The sequence below is a fragment of the Galeopterus variegatus genome, unplaced genomic scaffold, assembly GCF_000696425.1.
Source record: "Galeopterus variegatus unplaced genomic scaffold, G_variegatus-3.0.2 Scaffold2333, whole genome shotgun sequence".
NCBI lineage: Eukaryota > Metazoa > Chordata > Mammalia > Dermoptera > Cynocephalidae > Galeopterus > Galeopterus variegatus.
In genome coordinates, this window is record NW_007728444.1 from 233,236 (window position 1) to 255,138 (window position 21,903).

General features: G+C 36.0%; 1 protein-coding gene across 2 annotated transcripts in view; it reads left to right on the plus strand.

Annotated features, from left to right (window-relative positions):
- The first annotated feature begins 6 nt into the window (after positions 1–6).
- WDR26 (WD repeat domain 26) overlaps positions 7–21,903 on the plus strand; it is a 42,649-nt gene continuing 20,752 nt past the window's right edge. The window contains exons 1-7 of one of the 2 annotated variants that reach the window (XM_008581347.1): positions 7–138; positions 1,971–2,070; positions 2,171–2,275; positions 8,467–8,603; positions 11,977–12,074; positions 13,152–13,308; positions 19,025–19,163. In XM_008581347.1, coding sequence (XP_008579569.1) covers positions 1,990–2,070; positions 2,171–2,275; positions 8,467–8,603; positions 11,977–12,074; positions 13,152–13,308; positions 19,025–19,163 — 717 coding nt within the window. In that variant the 5' untranslated portion in view covers positions 7–138; positions 1,971–1,989. The remainder of the gene's footprint in view (positions 139–1,970; positions 2,071–2,170; positions 2,276–8,466; positions 8,604–11,976; positions 12,075–13,151; positions 13,309–19,024; positions 19,164–21,903) is intronic. The other variant, XM_008581348.1, reaches the window with a different exon arrangement.

A 21,903-nucleotide genomic window follows, 5' to 3' on the forward strand; every position in this document is an offset into this window, starting at 1 on the left:
CGCCGCGGCCTCCGCCGCCGCCGCCTGCCTGGCCACCCCGGAGCTGGGCAGCAGCCTCAAGAAGAAGAAGCGGCTCTCCCAGTCCGATGAGGACGTCATTAGGCTGATCGGACAGCACCTGAATGGCTTAGGTCTCAAGTAAGTGTCCCTCACCGGCAGCGGGCGGTGGACGGACCGAGGGACGGCGGCTGGCAGAGCTCGGCCGGGGGGACTTGCTGCTGGGCACGCGAGGCCCAGGCCGGCCGCGAGGGCAGCGGACCCGGAGGGACGTAGGAGAATCCGTCAATCTGACGGATGGTGAGACAGGACAGAGGGCCGCGGGGTTGGGGCGGGGGAGTAGACAGCAAGAGAACGCTCCTCTCCACACACCTCCAGAGCTTCATTGTCGGTAAAGACAGATGCGGGAGTGTGTCTCTGTATGTGTCGGGGGAGGGGTGGATTGGAGCTGGTGGAAATAATGAACCTTGGAAGATTTGTTTTTCAAGCACACCTTAGAGGCATCTTGTGGGACACCTCCCCACCCCCACCCGTGACAGACAACAACCCAGGCAAACTACCAGTCAGGAACGACAATCACCTACAAGTGTTTAGGAGAACTGGGGGGCTAGGACAATTTGGAAAGAGGTTTTTGAATAAATCTGATGGGAATAATGAAGTAGGGTACCGTGTTGATGTCATTTAAAGGCCTTTATGTGTACAAGAGGCCTACCACTAGTCTGAAATCCCAGTTTAATACCAACAAGATTATTGTCTTTGGAAGAGGTATATCTGATTTGGGAAATCATTTGTTTTAAAATACAGTAGAGTGGCCTTGTGTACCTAACATAGGGTGAAGGTAGACACCGACCTTGGCCCCAAAACACCCTTTTGTACACACACAAAGAAAAACTAAAGGGGTGGAAGGTAGGATTGGTGGGAGTGCCCTGAAGCCCGATGGAGGATGGAAGAGGTGCGACAGGCAGAACCAGAATGAGGTGAGGGGAAAATACATGCAACAGTCAGTTTCCTAGCCTCAGAGGGTAAATTAAAATAAACTCAGGCTGGCCACCGTGTGGTTTTGGACTCATGGATTTGTCGGGAAGTGGGTAAAAGGACGGCACATTTTAAAAGTGACATGAGTATTTTGATTCTCAGGCAGATCATTGCATAGTTTAACTGAAAAATAAGTAAAGCTGAATAAGAAAGCATTGAAAACATACACAGTCAATAAAACTGAAAAATAAAGGTTCTTGGATATCAAAATATCTTATGGAAAAACGACATTTGATGACTCTTTTAAGCTCTTAAAGAGAAATATATTGTAGTAAGATTTCACTTTATTCCCTAAGGAGAAGGATTAACATGAAAACAGATTTTGTAAATGCTAACAGAACATTTTACTGAGACAAGAAGCAAGCTGACAGCAGCAGGAGGAAATAACTCGTGACTGTTTGGAACCTACACCATAGTAAATTTGCTATTTTTAGTACAGAGAGAAAGAGAATGATTTTTGATGCTGGATTTATTTCAATTTTAAAGATTGACCTAGTAGAATTTCTGTGCGAATGTAGTATCAGGATGTAAGGCTCTTACCTAACACAAGTCATCTCTGTCACCTTGTATGGAGCTGACAATTTTTTTCTTCAAAATGTAGCACCATGGGTAGTATGTAGATCCTGGTTTTTCATTTATTTGACCAGTTGATAACACAATTTTATAAAGTTTATACTTCATTAAACTTTTGAGGTATTAAATGAGAAAGTAGGAAGAAATTTCTGGTTTCAAGAAAGGTTTTTAAACTTGACTAGGAATAAGGGTAGGTGGCAGTTTTAAATCAAGTTTAACAAAGCACATTAAAGCTTTTTTTTTTCCCCCCTATATCATGAGGTTAGCTTAAAAACTTTGCAACTGTTTTCATAGACATTAGTTTATTTGGAAGAGTAAAACCCTAAAATTGGCCAGGTCTTTTTTACACTGTATCTCTCCTGCAGCCAGACTGTTGATCTCCTCATGCAAGAGTCAGGATGTCGTTTAGAACATCCTTCTGCTACCAAATTCCGAAATCATGTCATGGAAGGAGACTGGGATAAGGTAAAGTAGGGCATATAGAGCTGTGTGACTGCTGCTAAGATTATATATTTGATGTGCATTTTGTGACATTTCTGTTTTTCTTTTATACCAATTTTTACAGGCAGAAAATGACCTGAATGAACTAAAGCCTTTAGTGCATTCTCCTCATGCTATTGTGGTAAGAGGCGCACTTGAAATCTCTCAAACGTTGTTGGGAATAATTGTGGTAAATACACTTTTGTTCTTAGTTTCACATTTATGCTTATTTTAGTAGGTTATTGATAACTTTAGGCCTCTGCTTCTTATAAAAGATAAGACCTAAAAGTATGTAGTTAAATTTCATATAATTAAATTTGTAAACTAGGATGAGTGTTTACGTTTTAAATTGAGTTTTATATTTTTAAAGTTGTACATAGTAAATGTCATTTGAACCTAGTTTATAAATTAAGCTTTACAGAAGTTATCTTGAAAGATCTTCATGCTTTCAGTGCTATTTTATATTACTGAAAATACCGAGTGTACTGGTTAAAGAGAAAATGTGTTTGAGTGTGTGTATATCCATATAGCCTTAAGAAACTGATATTTAATTACTTTTTTTTTTAATTAATCTTTGGGAATTATAGTTAATTTGAACTAACTGTGATGGTGTGCTCAAGAATTTTCCATTCTTGCATTCCAGTTGTGTGAATTGACAGTGTCAGAGTTTGTGTAATAGTATCACTCTGGCAGAGGGTTTGTATGCAGATTTGACCATTTGGCCCTGTTCACAGGCTTTATTTCTTTGACAAGATCAGTTTAGTAGTTTAACCTGTTAGCCACTTACATAAATCTGAATGAATCTTTTAGACTAATGGGCTTTAATTCTTCAGTTGGTGAGGGAGAGGAAGGGATAAGTTTTTTCTAAGTGCTGGTTATTGGAAACCGTGAAGAATCAGCTGCTAGCTGGTGGCTGCTGGCTTTTTAACTTCTAGCTGATTCATTTGTTGTCAAAAGCAGTTTCCTGCCCGATGGGGGAGGGAAAGAAGGGAATAGGAAGTGAAGTAGGAAAACCAGCTATTTGTTAAATATTAGTAAATGACTGTTACATTTTGATTTTTTTTAAATTAGATCAAACAGTAATCTTTTCTGCCTTTGTCTATAAACTTAATAGAGACTTAGTTTTTTTTTTCTTTCTCTTTTTTTTTGAAATCTTATTGCAAGAGAGTTCTCAAATTCTTAACATAATTCTATACAATAATATAATCTTAGGCAATGGGCTTCAGGTGAATTAAAGGTACAAACAAGTATAGACAAATAGGGATTCATTTAAATTGATGATCTAGTATATTATTTTTATTCTTCCAGTAAAAACTTAAATATTAAAAATTTTAAACTACTATTGAGACAGATGATTGATAATAAATTAATTTATTGAATAATCAATTCCATAGTAGAATTTAAACAGAAATCAAAATAGTTAAACATCTATATTCAAAGGGGTTACCAATTTTTCAGTAACTATAATTTTCATCAGTGTGTTTGGGGTTTTAAAAAAAACCTAAGTATATTTTTATTGGGCAGTTTTCCATAAATTTTTAGCTGTGACTGAATGAGCTAAAATAAAAGACAATTAAATGGCCAAAATAAGAATTTTAGGGTTCCTTTCCCACTGGGCAAGTTAGCACTGCTTACGTGGTGACAGTAAAGAACTTGCCTGTGGGCTATTTTAAAATAAGTGTGTGTGATTTCTTGGAGATTGTTTTCCTTTTTTAAGCTTCACCCAAATTATATCTTTGATTTAGTAGTAAAAAATTTAATAGGCTCACTTCCTATTTTTTTTATTTGTTTATAGTAATTTGAGACTTATGTATTGGATTTAAATTGTGACTGTCTCATTAGAAACCTTCATTAGAAGCAACATGTAAACTGAAGAAAGGTAGTTGTAGATAATAAGGAGGAATCCTTTCTTTTTACAGCCTGTTCAGTCTGTAGAACATTCTAGGATCTAATAAAAGATGAAGATTAAATCTCTGGCTGATCCTCACGCCATCAAACTGTTTAGGTATTTATACAAAGAAAGGGGTTCCAACTTTTATCTCACTTTAAGCATTGATGAATCAATTGCTTTTAAAGATTCAGTTCAGCATTTTTGAAGTTGCTCTTAACCTTTCTAATTGTGTTTAAATTTACTACTCTCCCCCACTCCATCTTTAGAAGATAATCTAATGTAAGCTTAAATTTGTCATGTACCTTAGAATACATCTATTTGGATTTTTTTAAATATAATTATTTTAATTGTGTACCCAGACGCATTTGATGACTTAGTCTAGACTAAAATTTTACTTCATTTTAAAAATCTGAATGTTTTTATTAACCCAATCCACTCCTTCCACCCCCACCCTCATCCCCATTTTTAAATCGTTTCCAGTCAGATAATACTAGGAATAGCAGAAGTTGCTCTGGGTTTTCTGGAAGCTGAGCTCATGAATCAACATTTTTTTAGTTTGGGTTCAAATATGCTTAGCCAGGGGGCCGGCCCGTGGCTCACTCGGTAGAGTGCGGTGCTGATAACACCAAGGCCACCGGTTTGGATCATATATAGGGATGGCCGGTTTGCTCACTGGCTGAGCGTGGTGCTGACAACACCAAGCCAAGGGTTGAGATCCCCTTACCGGTCATCTTTTAAAAAAAAAAAAAAAAAAAAAACAAATATGCTTAGCTATATCTGGCGGATTTGGATGGGTATTTGAGACCAGTTAAAAAGAAAACTTTTATGTGTCTAAAAATGTTTGATTATGTTTTAATATAATAGTAATATGCTTAACAAAAATGTTCAAATATTGACTTGTCATATAAAAATTAGCTAATATATTTTGAAGTCAAATAAGGAGGAGTTTTAAGGGCCATGGTTTAAATATAATTCATTTCCCCTTTCCTCTGAGTCATGATTTAATTGATACAACTTGTTTATAACCTTATTCCAGAATTAGTCACAGCCACTACTAAGTTAAGTAGGAACCAGACTTTCTGTGTATCATAACTTCTGAGTTTTTCTTTCATGTTGAGTTTCATTAATAATATGGGAGGAAAGGATAAAGCAGTCTAAATATTGAGTGGGGTAGACAGGCAACAGCAGAATTTGCAATGTGAAACTATTTGTTCAAGCTACCTTAGCCACTTATCAAGTTCAAGTTTTTATTATAAAAAAGGAAATACTGTTGGGCTCAAAGATGCTGAAAAATCGACAGAGACCAGAAATAATCTTTTAGGGGTCTAATTGGGAGTTGGGGAAAGATAGAAAGGAGAGTTTATTTTCTCACCCTCTTTCTTTCTTTATATAAGAAGCTTATGATGTTTTTTAAAAAACAAATGTTAATAGAGCCCTGTTCTTATCTCAGCAAGCTTCAATTTTGCCTGATTTTTAAAACTTTCAGTAAATAACGTTATTTGTGCCTTAAAAGGTCTTTATTTTCTTAATTATATTTACATTTGTGCTTTAAATTTGAGGAGGTAAAATACAGTTTTATTTCCCATCCTTATCATCATATGTGTCAAATACTAGAGTTGAACTGATGTTAGGAGAATGAACATTTTCTCTCACCCAGATCTCTAGCTGTGCTTGGCCATCAGCATGTTATTTGGCATGCACAATACCAGGATTTGATATGTTTGAGGATATTCTTTGTCTTAATCTGGATAAAATGACTCATAGAGAAATGTTCTTGCACTGCTTTCATAGCATTCACTGTATATTCAAAAGTATGTGTTTATATTGGCCTCTCTCAAAGTTTTAGTCTGCCTTCCTCTTCTGTCCTGCCCCACCTCTGCTCCACAGAAAGTGAATAATTTGTTCTATCAAGTTCTTGGTGGGAAAATAAGGGGGAAATAGCACTTGGGGCACTAACCCTACACACATTGGAATGGGGGAGGGGCGGCATAGGACCTAATGATTGATACCAAAAAATAATAAATAAAAGATTTGCCCTGAATTAAAAAAAATTCTCTAAATTCCTAATTGCTAAGAAAATTTAATGAAGACATTAAGTCACGTGCTAGCCAGTTCCATGTGCCATTTGAATGAAAAAACTCTACAACTAAATATGATTTCTCAAGTCTCAATGAAAAATATACTAAATGGAATGAAACTTTTAGCAGCATATCGATAGGTGGATGTATATGAGCTCTTCATTTCCTAAAGAGGTGAATTATTTTAATCAGAAACTAAAATGGTGAGAACATTCAGAATAACTTCAAACATCAAATCTTTTGATTTTTAGGTTTTTTATTTTGTTTAGTTTTTGGGTTTTGTCACCTGATGAACTCTTGATATTTTTTTATTTGACATATAAAAGGTTCTTCAGGCTACATGTACTGTTATACATAGCTTTTCAGGGCATCTTGGTAATTACTCTTATTTCTGAAATATTCACTATATGTGTAAAATTTGGTAAGTGTAATTTTCCTAGAGTTATAGGAGCTTGTCGCACTTTAAAATTTTTTCTGTTCTTTAGCTATAGATTTAAGATTATATTATTATCAAACATAAGCAATGTGTCTTACAAAGGATGTATTTAAATGTATGACTAACTTATTCGAGAGAGTTTATTTATTTATTTTTAAAGATGACCGGTCACGGGATCTTAAACCTTGACTTGGTGTTGTCAGCACCACGCTCTCCCAAGTGAGCTAACCAGCCATCCCTATATAGGGATCTGAACCCATGGCCTTGGTGTTACCAGCACCACACTCTCCCACGTAAACCGTGGGCTGGCCCCGAGAGAGTTTATTTTTGATTACTTTCTCTAAAACCATTTTTATCAGTTTGTAGTTTATGCCTCTCTTCATTTTTTTTTTATTTTTGGTGGCTGGCCAGTAAAGAGATCTAAACTCTTGACCTTGGTGTTATAACACACCAGCTCTTACCAACTTCTAAGCCTCTCTTGTAAATATTCATTGATAGAAAATCTTGTACTCTTAATTATGTAAATAAATGGTCATTTCGCCACACCATTTTGTGACAACAGTATTTTTTTTTTTTTTTTTGATCGGTAAGGGGATCGTCTGCACCACGCTCATCCAGTGAGCGCACTAGCCATCCCCATATAAGATCTGAACCCGCAGCCCCAGCGTTACCAGCGCCGCACTCTCCCAAGTGAGCCACGGCGCGGGCCCAACAGTATATTTTTTAATGATTTTAAAAGTCAGCATCTTACTCAAGAAGAAAAAGTTATAATGTAGGTTTTTATTTTAAGTGCGCTTGAGATCTTTACCACAGTCTTCATTGGAGTCAGCAAGTATAACTAACATTTCCACCTCCTGACCTTTCTACCTAGTTCAGTTGGCTTCCTCAAGTGCCACAAGTAGCAAATGTGATGAAAGGGTCCATCCATGCAGCATTCCTTAATTAGGTTCAAGGTTTAAAAGAAATTCCAAACATGATTTTCATAAACATCTCTTTTCTTCAGTGAAAAGCTGCTATGATTGTGGTGATCACTTTCAAGTTAAAAGTAGAATGATAGAGTTATGAAATATTTAAAGTATTAAAGCCAAACACATTTCAGAAAAAAAATGTGAAACTGCTTTATAATAAGCTGGAAATGGTTTATCCTTTTGGGGAAAAAGAGCTGATAATTGTGCCTCACAGTTAAATGCATCAGTGATCAGATTGTTATAAATACATACATAAATATTGACTCTTCAAATACCTTTAAGTTCAACCTTCAAATGTAGGCATCCTTTTATAGCCTCCTACAGGAGAGCAAGTCCATCAGCTTATGTTTGTCCACTTTAGTCACAAGAAATTCAATACTTTGTACACCAACCTCTAGTCCATTTGTTGGACAGCTCTTCTTGCTTTTGATAAGCCAAAATGTGGCACTTTTTGACTTATAAGTATCTCTAGTTCTGCTTTCTGGTCTACTTAGTCTCTCTTTCACAATTCCACATTGTGAAAATAATAATTCCTCCATTTAATAAATAATAATTAAATAATTCCTCCATTAACTGGTTTTTCTCCAATCTTTTCAAAACTTGTTGCATAAAACCCCCCAATGTCCTATTATAAAAGTCAGACTTTTAAAAAAGCAATTTAGAATACTTGGAATAGTTCTAAATTTTCATACAAGAAATAAAATCCTAGCTGAATGTTTTGAGAGCAGAATTTATATTTTCCTATGTTGATGCCTTGGTCACTAAAGATCTTGTCTGATTTGAGGTTATTTGTTCAAAGCAGCATTTTGTTAAGATGTGGAATTGAACAAAGTCATGTTCTTTTATGACTTTTATTAAACCAAAATATTTTGAGTCATCTTGAAACTTTATAAAAAGCTATTTTCAAAGGGCATAGTAGAATGGTTTCTACTGTTCTGTTTAGGCACAAACATTTTCTGAAACTTCCATCAACTTTTTTCCCCTGACTGCTGCTTTCTGTCATGTCAGAGGATGAAGTTTTTGCTGCTGCAGCAGAAGTACCTGGAATACCTGGAGGATGGCAAGGTCCTGGAGGCACTTCAAGTTCTACGCTGTGAATTGACGCCACTGAAATACAATACAGAGCGCATTCATGTTCTTAGTGGGTAAGGAAGCTGAGTTCTTATCAGCACCACACTCTCCCAAGTGAGCCACGGGCCAGCCCCAATGGAAGCTGAGTTCTTAGACTCCAGGTTGATAAAGGAGCTATTATTTTTACAAAGGTTATCACTGGCCAGAGTTACATTTCTTTAACATTTTTCCAAGATAAAAATACCTGAATATTGTTAAATTCTTAGATAATATTTGTCTGAGTAAATTAACTTACGTGAATCAGACAAAAAAAAGTATACAAACTATTTTTGTCATCCTAGGAAGCTATCTAAATTAGGATAGAGAGATATTTAAGTGGGTGAAAGAGAGAAGAAATATGTATTGCCCGTGAAATGTTATTTCAAAATCTTCTATAAAAACCTGTGGCATGGATCACAGTAAGCAATGAAGTTTCCAGTATTGGTGCATACAAACTTTTTAAAATGAATACTCGTCATGTACCAGGTCCTTCCTAAGCATTTCATATACACAGTCTCATTTTATTCTCACATCAATCCTTCAATATTAGAGTACCCTAAGTCTTGATCTCCCCTTCTGTTCTCTATATACTCTTCCTAGGTAATCTCATTCTATAGCATGCCTTCACATACTATATATAGGCTGACGGCTCTTAAATTTATCCCTTCATATGAATTCCCAGTGTGTATATCTACTAGCCTACTTGACAATCTCCATTTGGAAGATTGGTGTCTAATAGATGTCTCAAAGTTATATGTTCAAAACAAAATTCTTGATTCCAGTTGTACCTCCACCTATGCTTACCCCTGTAGATCTGTGCCACCTCTAATAAATGGCAAGACCTTCTACCCAGTCGCTCCCACTAAAAACTTAAGCCTCGTTTTTTCCTCATCTTTTAGCTATGACATGTATGGTCCAACTCCAGAACATCCAAATTTGTCCATTTTCCTTCATTTCCACACATTCTATCCTGTTAAGCTGTAGACACCTCTCCTGGAACATTGCAGTAGCTCCCACCTAGTTGCATTGCCTTCACTCTTATTCCTTTATTAGTGCATGCTTCACATGTAGCCAGAAAAACACATAAATAACTCCATACGTTAAGTCATTTCACTCCCTTGCTTAAAACCTGCCTTCCACTGGCTTTCCGGCACACTTAAAACCCAAAATCTCTGTTCAAGCCCAGAAAATCCCTGATCCTATCCTGCCATCTTTTTCTTTTTTTCATTACTCTTCAGTGACACGAGTGTTCTTTCTGCTCCTTAACTTTCTAAGCCTTCAGGCATTTGCACTGTCTGTACCCTGTGTCTTAAGTGTACTTCCCCCAATCTTTCCATGGCTGGCAACTAGTTGCTTAGGTCCCAGCCCAAATGTCCTTTCCTGAGACTACCCACAGGGCATTCTCTGTAACATCACTTTTTTATTTTTTTCTTTATAGCATCTTTTTACTATATAACATGGCCCCAGCATCTAGAATAATATCTGAAACATAATGAGTTTTCAAATAGAAAATGATGGATAAAAGAATGGGCCCAATGAAGTATATAGGGTTCATTTTGCAGATAAGGAAACTGAGCCTCAAAGACATTAAGTAACTAGCCTGAAACAAAGCCAGAAAATCAGAGAGCCAAGACACAAAGCCTGGTTTGACTGATTCCTAAGTCATTGGTCTTTACACTGCCACATCTTGAGATAGTAAATTCTGTTGGATATTTTGATATTGTGGCTGACAAATTACCTCATTCCGATTACTTTTTTCATAAGGTCTCTTGCTTTCTTTTTTACCTAAATATCAGTTACATGATGAAATTTTTTCCAGTGGTTGTAGCAGAACATATAATTTAATCATGTAGTTTTTATTCTAAAGTGAACTGCAGCATCAAGTTTATCCCCTGACTTTTTCAGATAAGGAAATGGTTCAGCAGTGACAAGATATGGAGCTGGGATCAGAACCCAGAGTTTCTTCCTTTCAGTCCAGTGTCCTTTTAGTTATACCATGTGACTTTTCATAAAGAGACATTCATTTAAAACCTTAAGGCTTAATGTACATTTTCAGTAGGCCATAGAAGCAGTCGTAGGTCACTGTTGCAAAATTAAGCAAAAAATGTCAGTTTTCCCAAAAAGTTAGTTTAGAAACAAAAATTTCACAGTATCCAACAATTTCTTTCCTAAAGGGTATTTTGAGTATAATTACTTATACTATTTTTTTTTTAGAAAGTTCTCTTCAGCTAAGGCACTATTTATGTTCTAAATAGCAAGAAAACAAGTAGTTCTGCTGCTGAGTAAAAGGCTGTTCAATTATTCAGACTCTAAATGAAATATGCTTTATGTAGTTAGAAAAAGGAGGGGGTGATACTCATGTTAACGTAGAGTTTTGTGATACTTGTGTTACCATGTATTGAGCTGTACATGGATAACAGGTAGTAGACCAAGTACTTGATATACTTTATCTTACTTAATCCTCATTATGCTGTTTATTGTCCCTTTACAAGTGAGAAGAACAGATTTGTCTAGCAGAGTACCAGACAAAATAGCAGGAGAGTTACTTGCCACGTCTCATCTCCGTGTTTAAATAATGCCTTCACTTCTTTTACTTTCAAAGCCCATTCTTCTGAGAAGAGCTAGAACCAGGTCAGGGTCACACTCCCAGCAGGGGGCCCATATGTATTCTCCAGACTCCGTGAGATTTAACATTTATGCCACCTTCTGTACATATAGTGAGTAATAAAACAGTTCCCAAATTTTGTGCTCTGGCATCTCAGTACCTTTCACAGGATGACACAAGGATGATTATCCAATTATACCGTTTCTTGAGTGATGTTTATGATAAACTCTTGAAGCTATATTGTTTTTGTTTAATTAACTTAGGATAAATATCTTTGAAGATATTTTCAGTTTAGTTCTGTTTTGTTTTACTGCTGAGAAGCAGTTAAGTTAGCACAGTGGTTAAGAGCAAGTTCTGCAGCTAAAATGCCTGGACTCATATTTCTAGTTTGACTCTTACTAGGCAAATGCTAGGCCAGTTACTTTAGCTTTCTGTGCTTTGGTTTCCTCATTTACAAAAACAGAATAATAATAATGCTTGTGCTTCATACAGGGTTGTTGTGAACATTAAATATAATATATGATGAATGCTTAGAACAGAGCCTGACATACAAGAGCTACATTTACATAATATATATTCTATTAATAGGTAACATATTTAGCTGTTACTGTCACATTGTGTTTTAGTAAGTGTATGCAGGTGCCAGGTTGTATTAATGTATTGGGTCTGCTATAGAAATTTCTTCTTGATATGTTTTATTAAGAACTGGATAGTGAAAATTTTGTCGATATTTTTCAATTATATTTATTCCAGAGAAAAGGGTTTGATAATTGTTGCTTTCTCGGTTGTATTTGTTTTTTTAGGTATCTGATGTGTAGCCATGCAGAAGACCTACGTGCAAAAGCAGAATGGGAAGGCAAAGGGACAGCTTCCCGATCCAAACTGTTGGACAAACTTCAAAGTGAGAGTCTTAATTTTTGATATTTCTGTGTTTTACATTAGAAATAGATATTATGGATCAATTAGGAATACTTATATCTAGACATCCTGTCATTGAGGGGTAATAGGAGAAGAGGGGGGATTCATTAAGAGGACCTTTAAACAAAAGATTTTCAGACGTGCCATGGAATCTAAAAAGCTAACCTCAGGAGTCAGTGAGAGGGTACTGGTCCCAGAGCAGTTCTCCTTTCATTTGTATTATGTAGTGATGCTCCTCTTAAGATTTTATCTGGGGTAGAAGTGCTGTGGTTAGAGGAAAAATATGTAAACCACAACCTTGTGCCACAAGTGTTTTAAGATTTTTGTTAATTTCAATAGTAAGGCCCAGATTTCTTTAGGTAAATTGTTTTACTCTCCCCCAAATATGTTGTATAACAACCAAATTGTACTGGGGACTTTATTTTTGCCAAATCTTTCTGCAAAAGACCTTCCCCTCTCTGGTTAAATCATATTCTATAGTTTTCATGCTGGGGTGGGAGTGGAGATCCTAAGAATTAGAAAACCATGTGTTTGGGGAGGTATAAGGCATTGAAGGATTGGAATAGGTTGGTATCAATATTAAAACACCGACAGTTCCCTGAATTTCCACAGTATCCTCAGCGTTAGGAGCAATTTGATGGGAACTGGATCTTGATCTGTTCCAGCAGTTTGACTTGCTCTTTGTTAAGTGGAGATTTTTCTTATACCTGCTCTTCGTCTAGTACATAATAATTGTTAGATTTCTTTTTTTTTCACTGTCATCTTCTTTTTCTTCTTCTTCTTTTTTTGTTCTTGTTGGGGTTTTTGTTTTTGTTCAGAAAATGCACATACAAAGTAAAGCCCTTCTACCCAAATGTATCCCCTTGCAGTGGCAGCATAGGCTATAGCTGCTGACAAATATTCATAAAGCTCACTTTATATCACCCAGAACTTCTCTATTTAAGGGACATGATATTATTGAGGTAGGGACAAATACAGCAGAAGATGAGCAAATGTCTTAAATAAAAGTTTACAAATTATTATTTTTATTTCTCTCTTTTTAAAATATTTTCTTTTGAAGCCTATTTACCACCATCAGTGATGCTTCCCCCACGGCGTTTACAGACTCTTCTGCGGCAGGCGGTGGAACTACAAAGGGATCGGTGCCTGTATCACAATACCAAACTTGATAATAATCTAGATTCTGTGTCTCTGCTTATAGATCATGTTTGTAGTAGGTAAGAGGAAAGCTTCTTATATTCTGACATAGGCTAACATTTTACAAACTCAGTTATGAACTTTATTAAAATGTTTTCTCTTTTTTAAGAGTTTTACCCTATAGCTATATAACAATTTATGTCTGATGTACCATTTGTTCACAAGTGAAGCTAGAACTACCATCATTGAAAATTAAGGAGCTGGCCACTTAGCTCAGAGCATGGTGCTGATAACACCAAGGTCCAGGGTTCAATCCCTGTTAATGGCCAGCCACCAAAAAAAAAAATAAAATAATAAAATAAAGTGGAAAATTAAGAGAAAGTTGGGGCCGGCCCGGTGGCGCACTGCGCTACTGCGCCGCTTGGGAAGTGCGGAGGCGCTCCCGCCGAGGGTTCGGATCCCACATACAGACCGGTTCCCGCTCACTGGCTGAGCGAGGCGCGGGAGCAACACTGAGGGTTGTGATCCCGTTGCCGGTCCCGGTCCGGTACGGGGGCAACACTGAGGGTTGCGATCCATTGCCGGACACGGAAAAAAGAAAAAAAAAAAAAGAGAGAGAGAAAGTTGTATATGTTTATATAGTAAACCACATCTTGAGAACTGAAACTAGAAAGTCAGTATTGCCTTTTTATCTATGGATTTGGTTAGTCATTTTCTGTGTCTGACAATTTAACTATGGCCCAGATTATTTTCTGCCCATGAAGGTCATGAGAATACTTTTTCCTTAATGAAAGTTCTACTTTTTAGTAGAAGATGGACTCTGAACTAGAAATGGTTAGAATAACAAGTAATAACTTTTTGATTTGGGTTTTGGTATACCTACCCATGAGCATAATTTAACTTGTAAGAATTTAGGTTTCTCTTTTGGTTTTAGGAGTGTTTCGATTAAAAACATCCCTATTATTTATTATGACCAAAAAACAAATTGTGAAATTTTTCAAACTCCAAGAAGGAGTTTGGGTCTGGTGAACCAAACATGACAGAGAACAGCTGCAGTGCACATGCTCAATTGCTTTTGCCAAAGGTCATTGAAGAACAGATGAAAGTAGCATAAGTTGGAAGAACAAAAGTTTGTAGGTGTGAGGGTTTTAGATAAATGACGAGCTTCCGAATGACCATAAAAATTATGTGTATATATACATCTGTACTTTGATTTAAAACAACTTCTTAGATGTACATAAACCACTTTCGCTTGTAGTCGTTTTCAACTCTCTCCGCCATTTGCAATGGAAAAGTAGTAATTGTTTGAGCTATTGGCCTTAAATTACTTAAAAGTATTATTTACCTTAAAGTATTAGATTATTACTTGGTGCATGTCTTAAATGTTCTGCAAGAAACTAATCAGAGATCCTTTTCCCTTGTCCCTTTTTACTCTTTATACATTTCTCTGACTTGCTTCTGAGGATTTTTAAATCTTTTCATTTAAATCAAATCGAAGTAAGGAGGAGATAAAAGGTTAAAGAGCTGTATAGTTTCATGTTTCATAGCTCCTTTAGGGGATTTGAAAACAATGTTAAAAATCGTTGTGAACCCAGATCTTTTTTTGGTTCATTAATTTATTGCTGTTGAAATACATTGAAAGGTGATGACTGGATTTTATATTCAAGAGGTCAGTAGGTTAAGAACTTGCTTGCCTTTTCTAAGTGCTTTAACTTCTATATCAGTACCTATGAAACTAAATGAAGGAAAATATCTATTCTAACTTTTTCCAACCCTTAAATCAGGGACCAGGCTCCCAAAGTCTATATAGAAAAGTGCTTCGAAGTTTTACATGGAGATGAAAGCGTCATTACTCTTTGGAAATAACCATTGATTGGCAGGTCTTCTCTGTAATTTTAAAAGAAAAAAAAAAAAAACTGTGACTCTGTGCTGCTAGTTACCACTCTCTCTCTCTCTCTTCCTTCTGCTTTAGAGCTAACTTCTTGAAATTATTGCCAACTATACATTCACAATATCTGTGTCCTTCCTTTTTCCTTTACTCTTAAGAGTTCTGTAGTATTAGGGCTTGTGCAACTAACACAACACCAGAACTATTGCTGATGTTGGTGAGGAACAACCTCTTTATTAAATTCAGTAGATACTTTCCTGCGTATATCTTGACATTTCCATAGTGTTTGATTACTCTGCTTTGAAACTTTTCCTCTGACTTCTAAAACATTTCAGACTCTTAGTTTTACTCCTGGCTGCTCCTTAGGTCCCTCCTCTTTACCTGTCCCTTTATAATGTGTGTTCCAGAATTGTTTCTTCCCTCATCTTTCTCTCCTTCTTAAGTTATACTTCTATGGTTCTAATGACTCCTAAATATAGGTCAGAGCTATGGAATTTATCTCCTGAGCCTTAGACCTTAATACAACAATTTGGATGTTGCTCAGGTACCTTAAACACAGCAAAGTCCAAAACAGAACTTCCTCTTTCTCTCACCTATCCTTGCAAAGTCTGTTTTTCCTCTTGAACTCCCTATCTCAGTGAAAGGCTGCCATCTGCCCAGTTTTCCCAAGCCAGAAAATCAAGTCAACCTTGACTTTTCACTCTAAGATAGATTCTAAAGACACTAGGAGGTAATGTCAGGCATTAAATCAGTATACACAGCCGTAAGAGTGACTTTTTTTTTTTGGGTGGCTGGCCAGTACGGGGATCCAAACCTGAATTACAGCTTTTTAAGAAATCCTGAACTTTTCAAGAGTGAAAAGTTTTCGTTAGATTATATATTATAATTTTTATTTTTCACAGTTAATGTACACATATTTTTGTTAATTTGACCTATAAGGAACACTGTTTTTTTAATTTATTTTTATTTATCTATCTATTTATTTATTTATTTATTTTTTAATTTTTTTGAAGATGACCGGTAAGGGGATCTTAACCCTTGGCTTGGTGTTGTCAGCACCACGCTCAGCCAGTGAGCAAGCCAGCCATCCCTATATAGGATCCGAACCCATGGCCTTGGTTTTATCAGCACCGCACTCTCCGAGTGAGCCACGGGCCAGCCCAACACTGGTTTTTTTTAAAAAATAATTTTGTGGGTTTTTTCACCAACATTTAACGGAAGGATATTTCCACAGGTAGCTTTATAAGTATTAATTTTTTTAATAAAGGATTATTATAAAATAGTTATAGCAACTTACAATTTAAAGATTCAGTTTGTTTAAAATGCTACTTTTTATTCAGTTTTATTTCAGCATGTACTGCTTTTTAACACCATCTTAAATTTTAAATTTATTTGAAAGCAAAGATACATAAACTATCACTTGTATACTTCTAAAAAATAGGCTTTCAGGCTGGTCAGTTAGCTCAGTTGGTTAGAGCATGGTGCCGATAACACCAAGGTTCAGGATTCCATTCCTGTACCAGCTAGTTGCCAAAAAAAATAAAAGGCTTTTAATAAGCAGAGCTATTATATTAGTCTTTTAAAAAGATTATTTAAGTAATGATAAAAATAATGACAATTTAAATACCACTTTACTGATATTCAAATAACAGTTGTCAATAGACTAAATGATTTGTGCCCTATAATTTTGATTATGAATCAGTCCTTCCTTAAAGATATTTTGCTAACCTAATTTTAGATGTATCTTTTTACACATAATCAACTTTAGCTGTTTGGATTTTTATGTTTTATACCTAAATATAAAGTGTTTCTGGGCCGAGCCCGTGGTGCACTCAGGAGAGTGCAGCGCTGGGAGCGCAGTAGCACTCCCGCTGCGGGTTCGGATCCTATATAGGGATGACCGGTGCGCTGATAGCGCTCACTGGCTGAGCGCAGTGCGGCTGGTCTCAAAAAGGACAAAAAAAAATAAAATAAAAAATAAAGTGTTTCTCATTGACTAAATGACATCACTATTGATAAACATAGAAGGAAAAAACTTTCTGATATCGAAAGTACTTATTTGATTGGAATTTTATCCAGCAGTGCCTTGAGAAATATGATTTTTTTTTTTTTTTTTTTAAAGGATGACCGGTAAGGGGATCTTAACCCTTGACTTGGTGTTGTCAGCACCACGCTCACCCCGGTGAGCAAACCAGCCATCCCTATATGGGATCCGAACCCGTGGCCTTGGTGTTATCAGCATCGCACTCTCCCGAGTGAGCCACAGGCCGGCCCGAGAAATATGATTTTAAAGATGACATTTGGAAAGAAAATTGGCCTTGAGGTTAGCCATGGGTTCAGATCTTAGTTCAGTTTCTTATTAGTTTTATGACATCTGGTAAGTTATTAGCCCTCTTTGAACCTCATGGAAATGGGGATAATAGAACTTCCCTTACAAGGTAGTTTTGAGAATTAGCAATATTGTATGTAAAGCATGTAGCACAGTGCTTGGCACCTAGTAAGTACTTAATAAATGTCAGCTAGTGTTGATTATGTTTCAGTTCAGATGTAGAAAAATAGTTTAGTATGAAAGCATTTTATAGTTAAACAATCTGAAAGTTTAAAGCAGCCTCTAAATAGCCAACTGCTAAGGTAGATTGCCATGTATGCCAGGTAAAGAATAATCTATTTTTAAATATATATTACCTATCAAGTTGATGAAGTCACACAATATATTTTTAACTTATTGATTGGGGAAAAAAATAGCAAAGACCATTTTTCAAGGTAGACTTAAAAGTTTATCCATTAATGCTTAGATAACATTTTTATTTAAACAAACAGTAGCCACTAACTACATGTGACCATTTAAATTTAACTCTAAATCAAATTAAATTAATCAAGTTCCTCAAGGTTACTAGCCACATGTCAGATATTCAATAGCCACATGTGGCCAGGACTACCATATTGGACAGCACAGCATTTCCACTATCACAGAAAGTTCTGTTGTCAGTGCTAATACAGAGACTGGAAAAAGAATGACTTTTAAAAGTGAGTGCTTAATGGGAATAGTCATTTCTATAGTAACTTTATCCTTTTAAACTTGGTAAAGTTAATCATAAATTAGAATTCTTTGCCCTTAATATATAATGGCAGCTGTCATTTATGAAACACTAGCCAAGTGTTAGACTCAATCTAAATGCTTTACGTTCATTTTTTCATCCTTGTTTAAGGAATTCTATAAGGCAGCTACCTTTATCTTTACTTCATAGTTGGAAAAGTTGAGATTTAGAGAGATTAAATAAATATTCCAGAATCACAGCTAGTAAGTGGCTGAGCCAGGATTTGAACCTAAGTCTGTCAGATTCTACTGCCCCTGCTCTTAAGAGTTTACTCTTAACTACTGCGGCCCCTGCTATATATTTCACTTCTTCTGAAAATATAATAAAATAATATTAGTAATCACATTTGAGTATCTATTTTATTCTAGGAATTTTAGGTGTATTTCTAATCCTTGCAAGAATTCTAAGAACCCTCTTAGGTAGCTACTAATCTCCTTTTACAGATGAGGGAACTGAGGCTCAGAGGAATTTCCAAAGACATTAATGTTTGTGACTGGAAAGGGACCCAAACTCAATGTCTGACTGCAATGCCTATTCTCTTTTTATTATACCATATTGCTTTAAATTGAAGCAGATTTTAGATTTCTGGTTTCCCCTAAGGCTGACTCGACTAAAAAGTATCTTGTGGTACATTTTATTTTTTAATATACTGATATAAATTTGATTGTTAAGATTTACAAATGCAGTATCTTATTTTTAAAGTTTGTGATGTGATCTCCAAAGAACTGTTATTCGTTGTTTAACTTTTTTCGTTATTTTTACACTAATCTATTTTGAAAGAATAATTATTTGTGGATTTCTTTGTTTTAGGAGGCAATTCCCATGTTACACTCAGCAGATACTTACAGAGCATTGTAATGAAGTGTGGTTCTGTAAATTCTCTAATGATGGCACTAAACTAGCAACAGGATCAAAAGACACAACAGTTATCATATGGCAAGTTGATCCGGTACGTACTTCAGTGTGTGTCTAGATTGCAAGAGAAGGTAATTTTGAATCTAATTCATTGATTACGTATTTTAAAGTATACATATATAAATAGCACTCTTTTCTAAGAGCTTTTTTTTTTTTTTGGTGGCTGGCCAGTACAGGGCTTGACTCCTGGACCTTTATGTTATTAATACCGTGCTCTAACCAACTAAGTTAACCAATTAAGCTAACCAGCCAGCCCCTCAAGAGCATTTTTTGTCATCTTTGTCACTTCTTACCTCTTCCTCTGTGTATAGATAATATATGTAGATTAATATCAAAATTATTGAGTGTTTATGTGCTAGTGATGATGAATTTAATCCTCTGAATAACTCAGAGGGTAACATCTCCTGTTTTCAGATGGGGAAACTGAGATAGAAGTTAAATGCCTAGGCTGTCACAGCTAGTAAATGGCAAAATTGACTCAAATTCAGGAATATTTTGACTCCAAACTTACTGCTATTAACATCTTTGCCAGTTTGTATCTTTGTGAATACTTGATTTACAGATTAATACAAGGTCCATCTGTCACAAGTTAAACTCATTGCTGTTTTGCTGTATGAAACCCTTCATTATCTTGTGTATTTTGTGGATCTTGTGTGTAAGCCTTACCCCTTTTCTCCCCCAGTGATGTATATGAAAAGTATTGCATTCTGGATTTAAAGTTCTAAGTTCCTTCTAAAATCAGATTTGTCTTTTTTTAATCACCAGATGACCTACATATTTCGAGGAATAAGTATCATCATTTCTTTCAAAGAAGTATATTGACTCCAGTTAGGTTAAGGAGCTATATTTGGTTTAGGACTTATTCACCTAAAATCATGAAGTAAATTTATTTTAAAGTTTAAAATTAAAATATGTTATTATCCCAGGATAAACTTTTGGCTCCCATGTTGAAAATATAGAGAAAAGGAGCCATAGCAGGAAATAATTTTAAAAAGCAGAGAATCAGTTTGAGAGCGTACATCAATTCTTGCATACGCAGTATGCTATGAACAATGAAGGGTAAATAAATACATTCTTTGCCATGAAGCAGGTGTTCTTTACCTTTTCTTGTACCATTGTACCCCTTTGGCAGTCTGGAGAACCTATGAACCTTTTCTCAGAATAATGTTCTTAAATGCATAAACCAAAACATATAGCAAGCTCAAATATGTATTATATAGTAATTACTGAGGATACCCAATTATACTGAAATATAGTTACCAGCATAGAACAAAAAGATACATTATATGTTGCTGCCTTACTCACACATTAAATAATAAATTCTAGCAGCAGATATAATAACTACCAGAATTTTGAAGTAGTGGTGAGCATAAATAATATTTCAAGATACCTGCAGCAACTATGATATGAAAATATTTGCTATTTCTATTGTTAACAGAGTCACCTAATACTACCAAATATAGTATACTAATGTACCTAGTACTGCCTAATACAGCTTTGTTACTTACCTGCATTCCAGATTGAAGGAAATATGGACTTTCAGGCTGTGATTAATGAAGTAGAGATGTACCTTTTTCCCATTTAAGGTCAAGGACCCCTGACTCTATCCCTGTACCCATTTTTATAGATCTCAGGTTAAGAACCCCTGTGAAAAGAAGGTACAGTTCAGAAAGGGAAATACAGTGCAGTGAAATAAGCACTATACAATGTATATAAAGTGTCATGAGAGCACAGAGGAGCTTCATAGGTTGGCGGTATCTCATTAGAACTTTACTTTGCATCACACAGGTGCGGACAGAAAAAGGGCATCTTAGGAAAAGAGGGAACAGTTCTTGCCCTCAGCATCCACCCCCTCCCCCCAAAAAAGAATAGGATGAGTAATGGCAAAGAGTGAGAAATAAAACTAGAAAAACAATTTGTGATCAATTTGTGATCAAGTCGTGGTCTTTGAATACTATTCTACAGTTTTATTTTTATTAAGTCACTTGCAAAGTATCTGAGTAGAAAGTCAACAGTATCAAAACTGTGCTTTATTCGGATTTTTCCTAGCTGCTGTGTGTAAGACTCCCTCTTCATTTAGCTGGTATTTGTTAGGTACCTGCTGTGTGCCAAGTCTTTTGCTGCAGACAGACTAAGCACATTGAAAACATACTGTAATTGTTCTATAATGGGTGCTACAGGAGCTCATAGAAGAGATCCTACTGGAACTGGAAACCTAGAGAAACCCTTGGGTGAAAGAAAACATGGCTTGGCATTTAGGTGGTTTAGGGGAAGAGTTTTTGGTAGACGAGGAGATGAGGTTAATGAAGTATCAGCTAGATCAAGACGAATCTTTTGTATGCTTTGCTAAGGTTAGAGTTTTATGCCACTGTTTCCAAGAATGTTTTTGTCAGAATACTGGGTATGCAGAATGTAATAGGCGTTACATATAAAGTGCTTTTGTGGCTAAATTAGCATGGAAAGTGCTTACATTCCAATCTGAAATATAGAGGGTTTTAGAGACTATAATTTTTAAATAGCTGTACTACGTGCAGTGAGTCCTCTGGGGCTGTTTAACTCTTTTGGTATAGTGGTATTTTTGTCATGTAAAATACTATTTGAAAAAATTGTAAGAAAAGTTGTGTTCTTTTTTAATGTGGGGTGTGTGTGTGTGTGTGTGTATATAAAAACAGACACACTGATGGAACAGAATAGAGAACCCAGAAATCAACCCACACACTTACTGCCATCTGATCTTTGACAAAGGCACCAAGCCTATTCACTGGGGTCGGGAC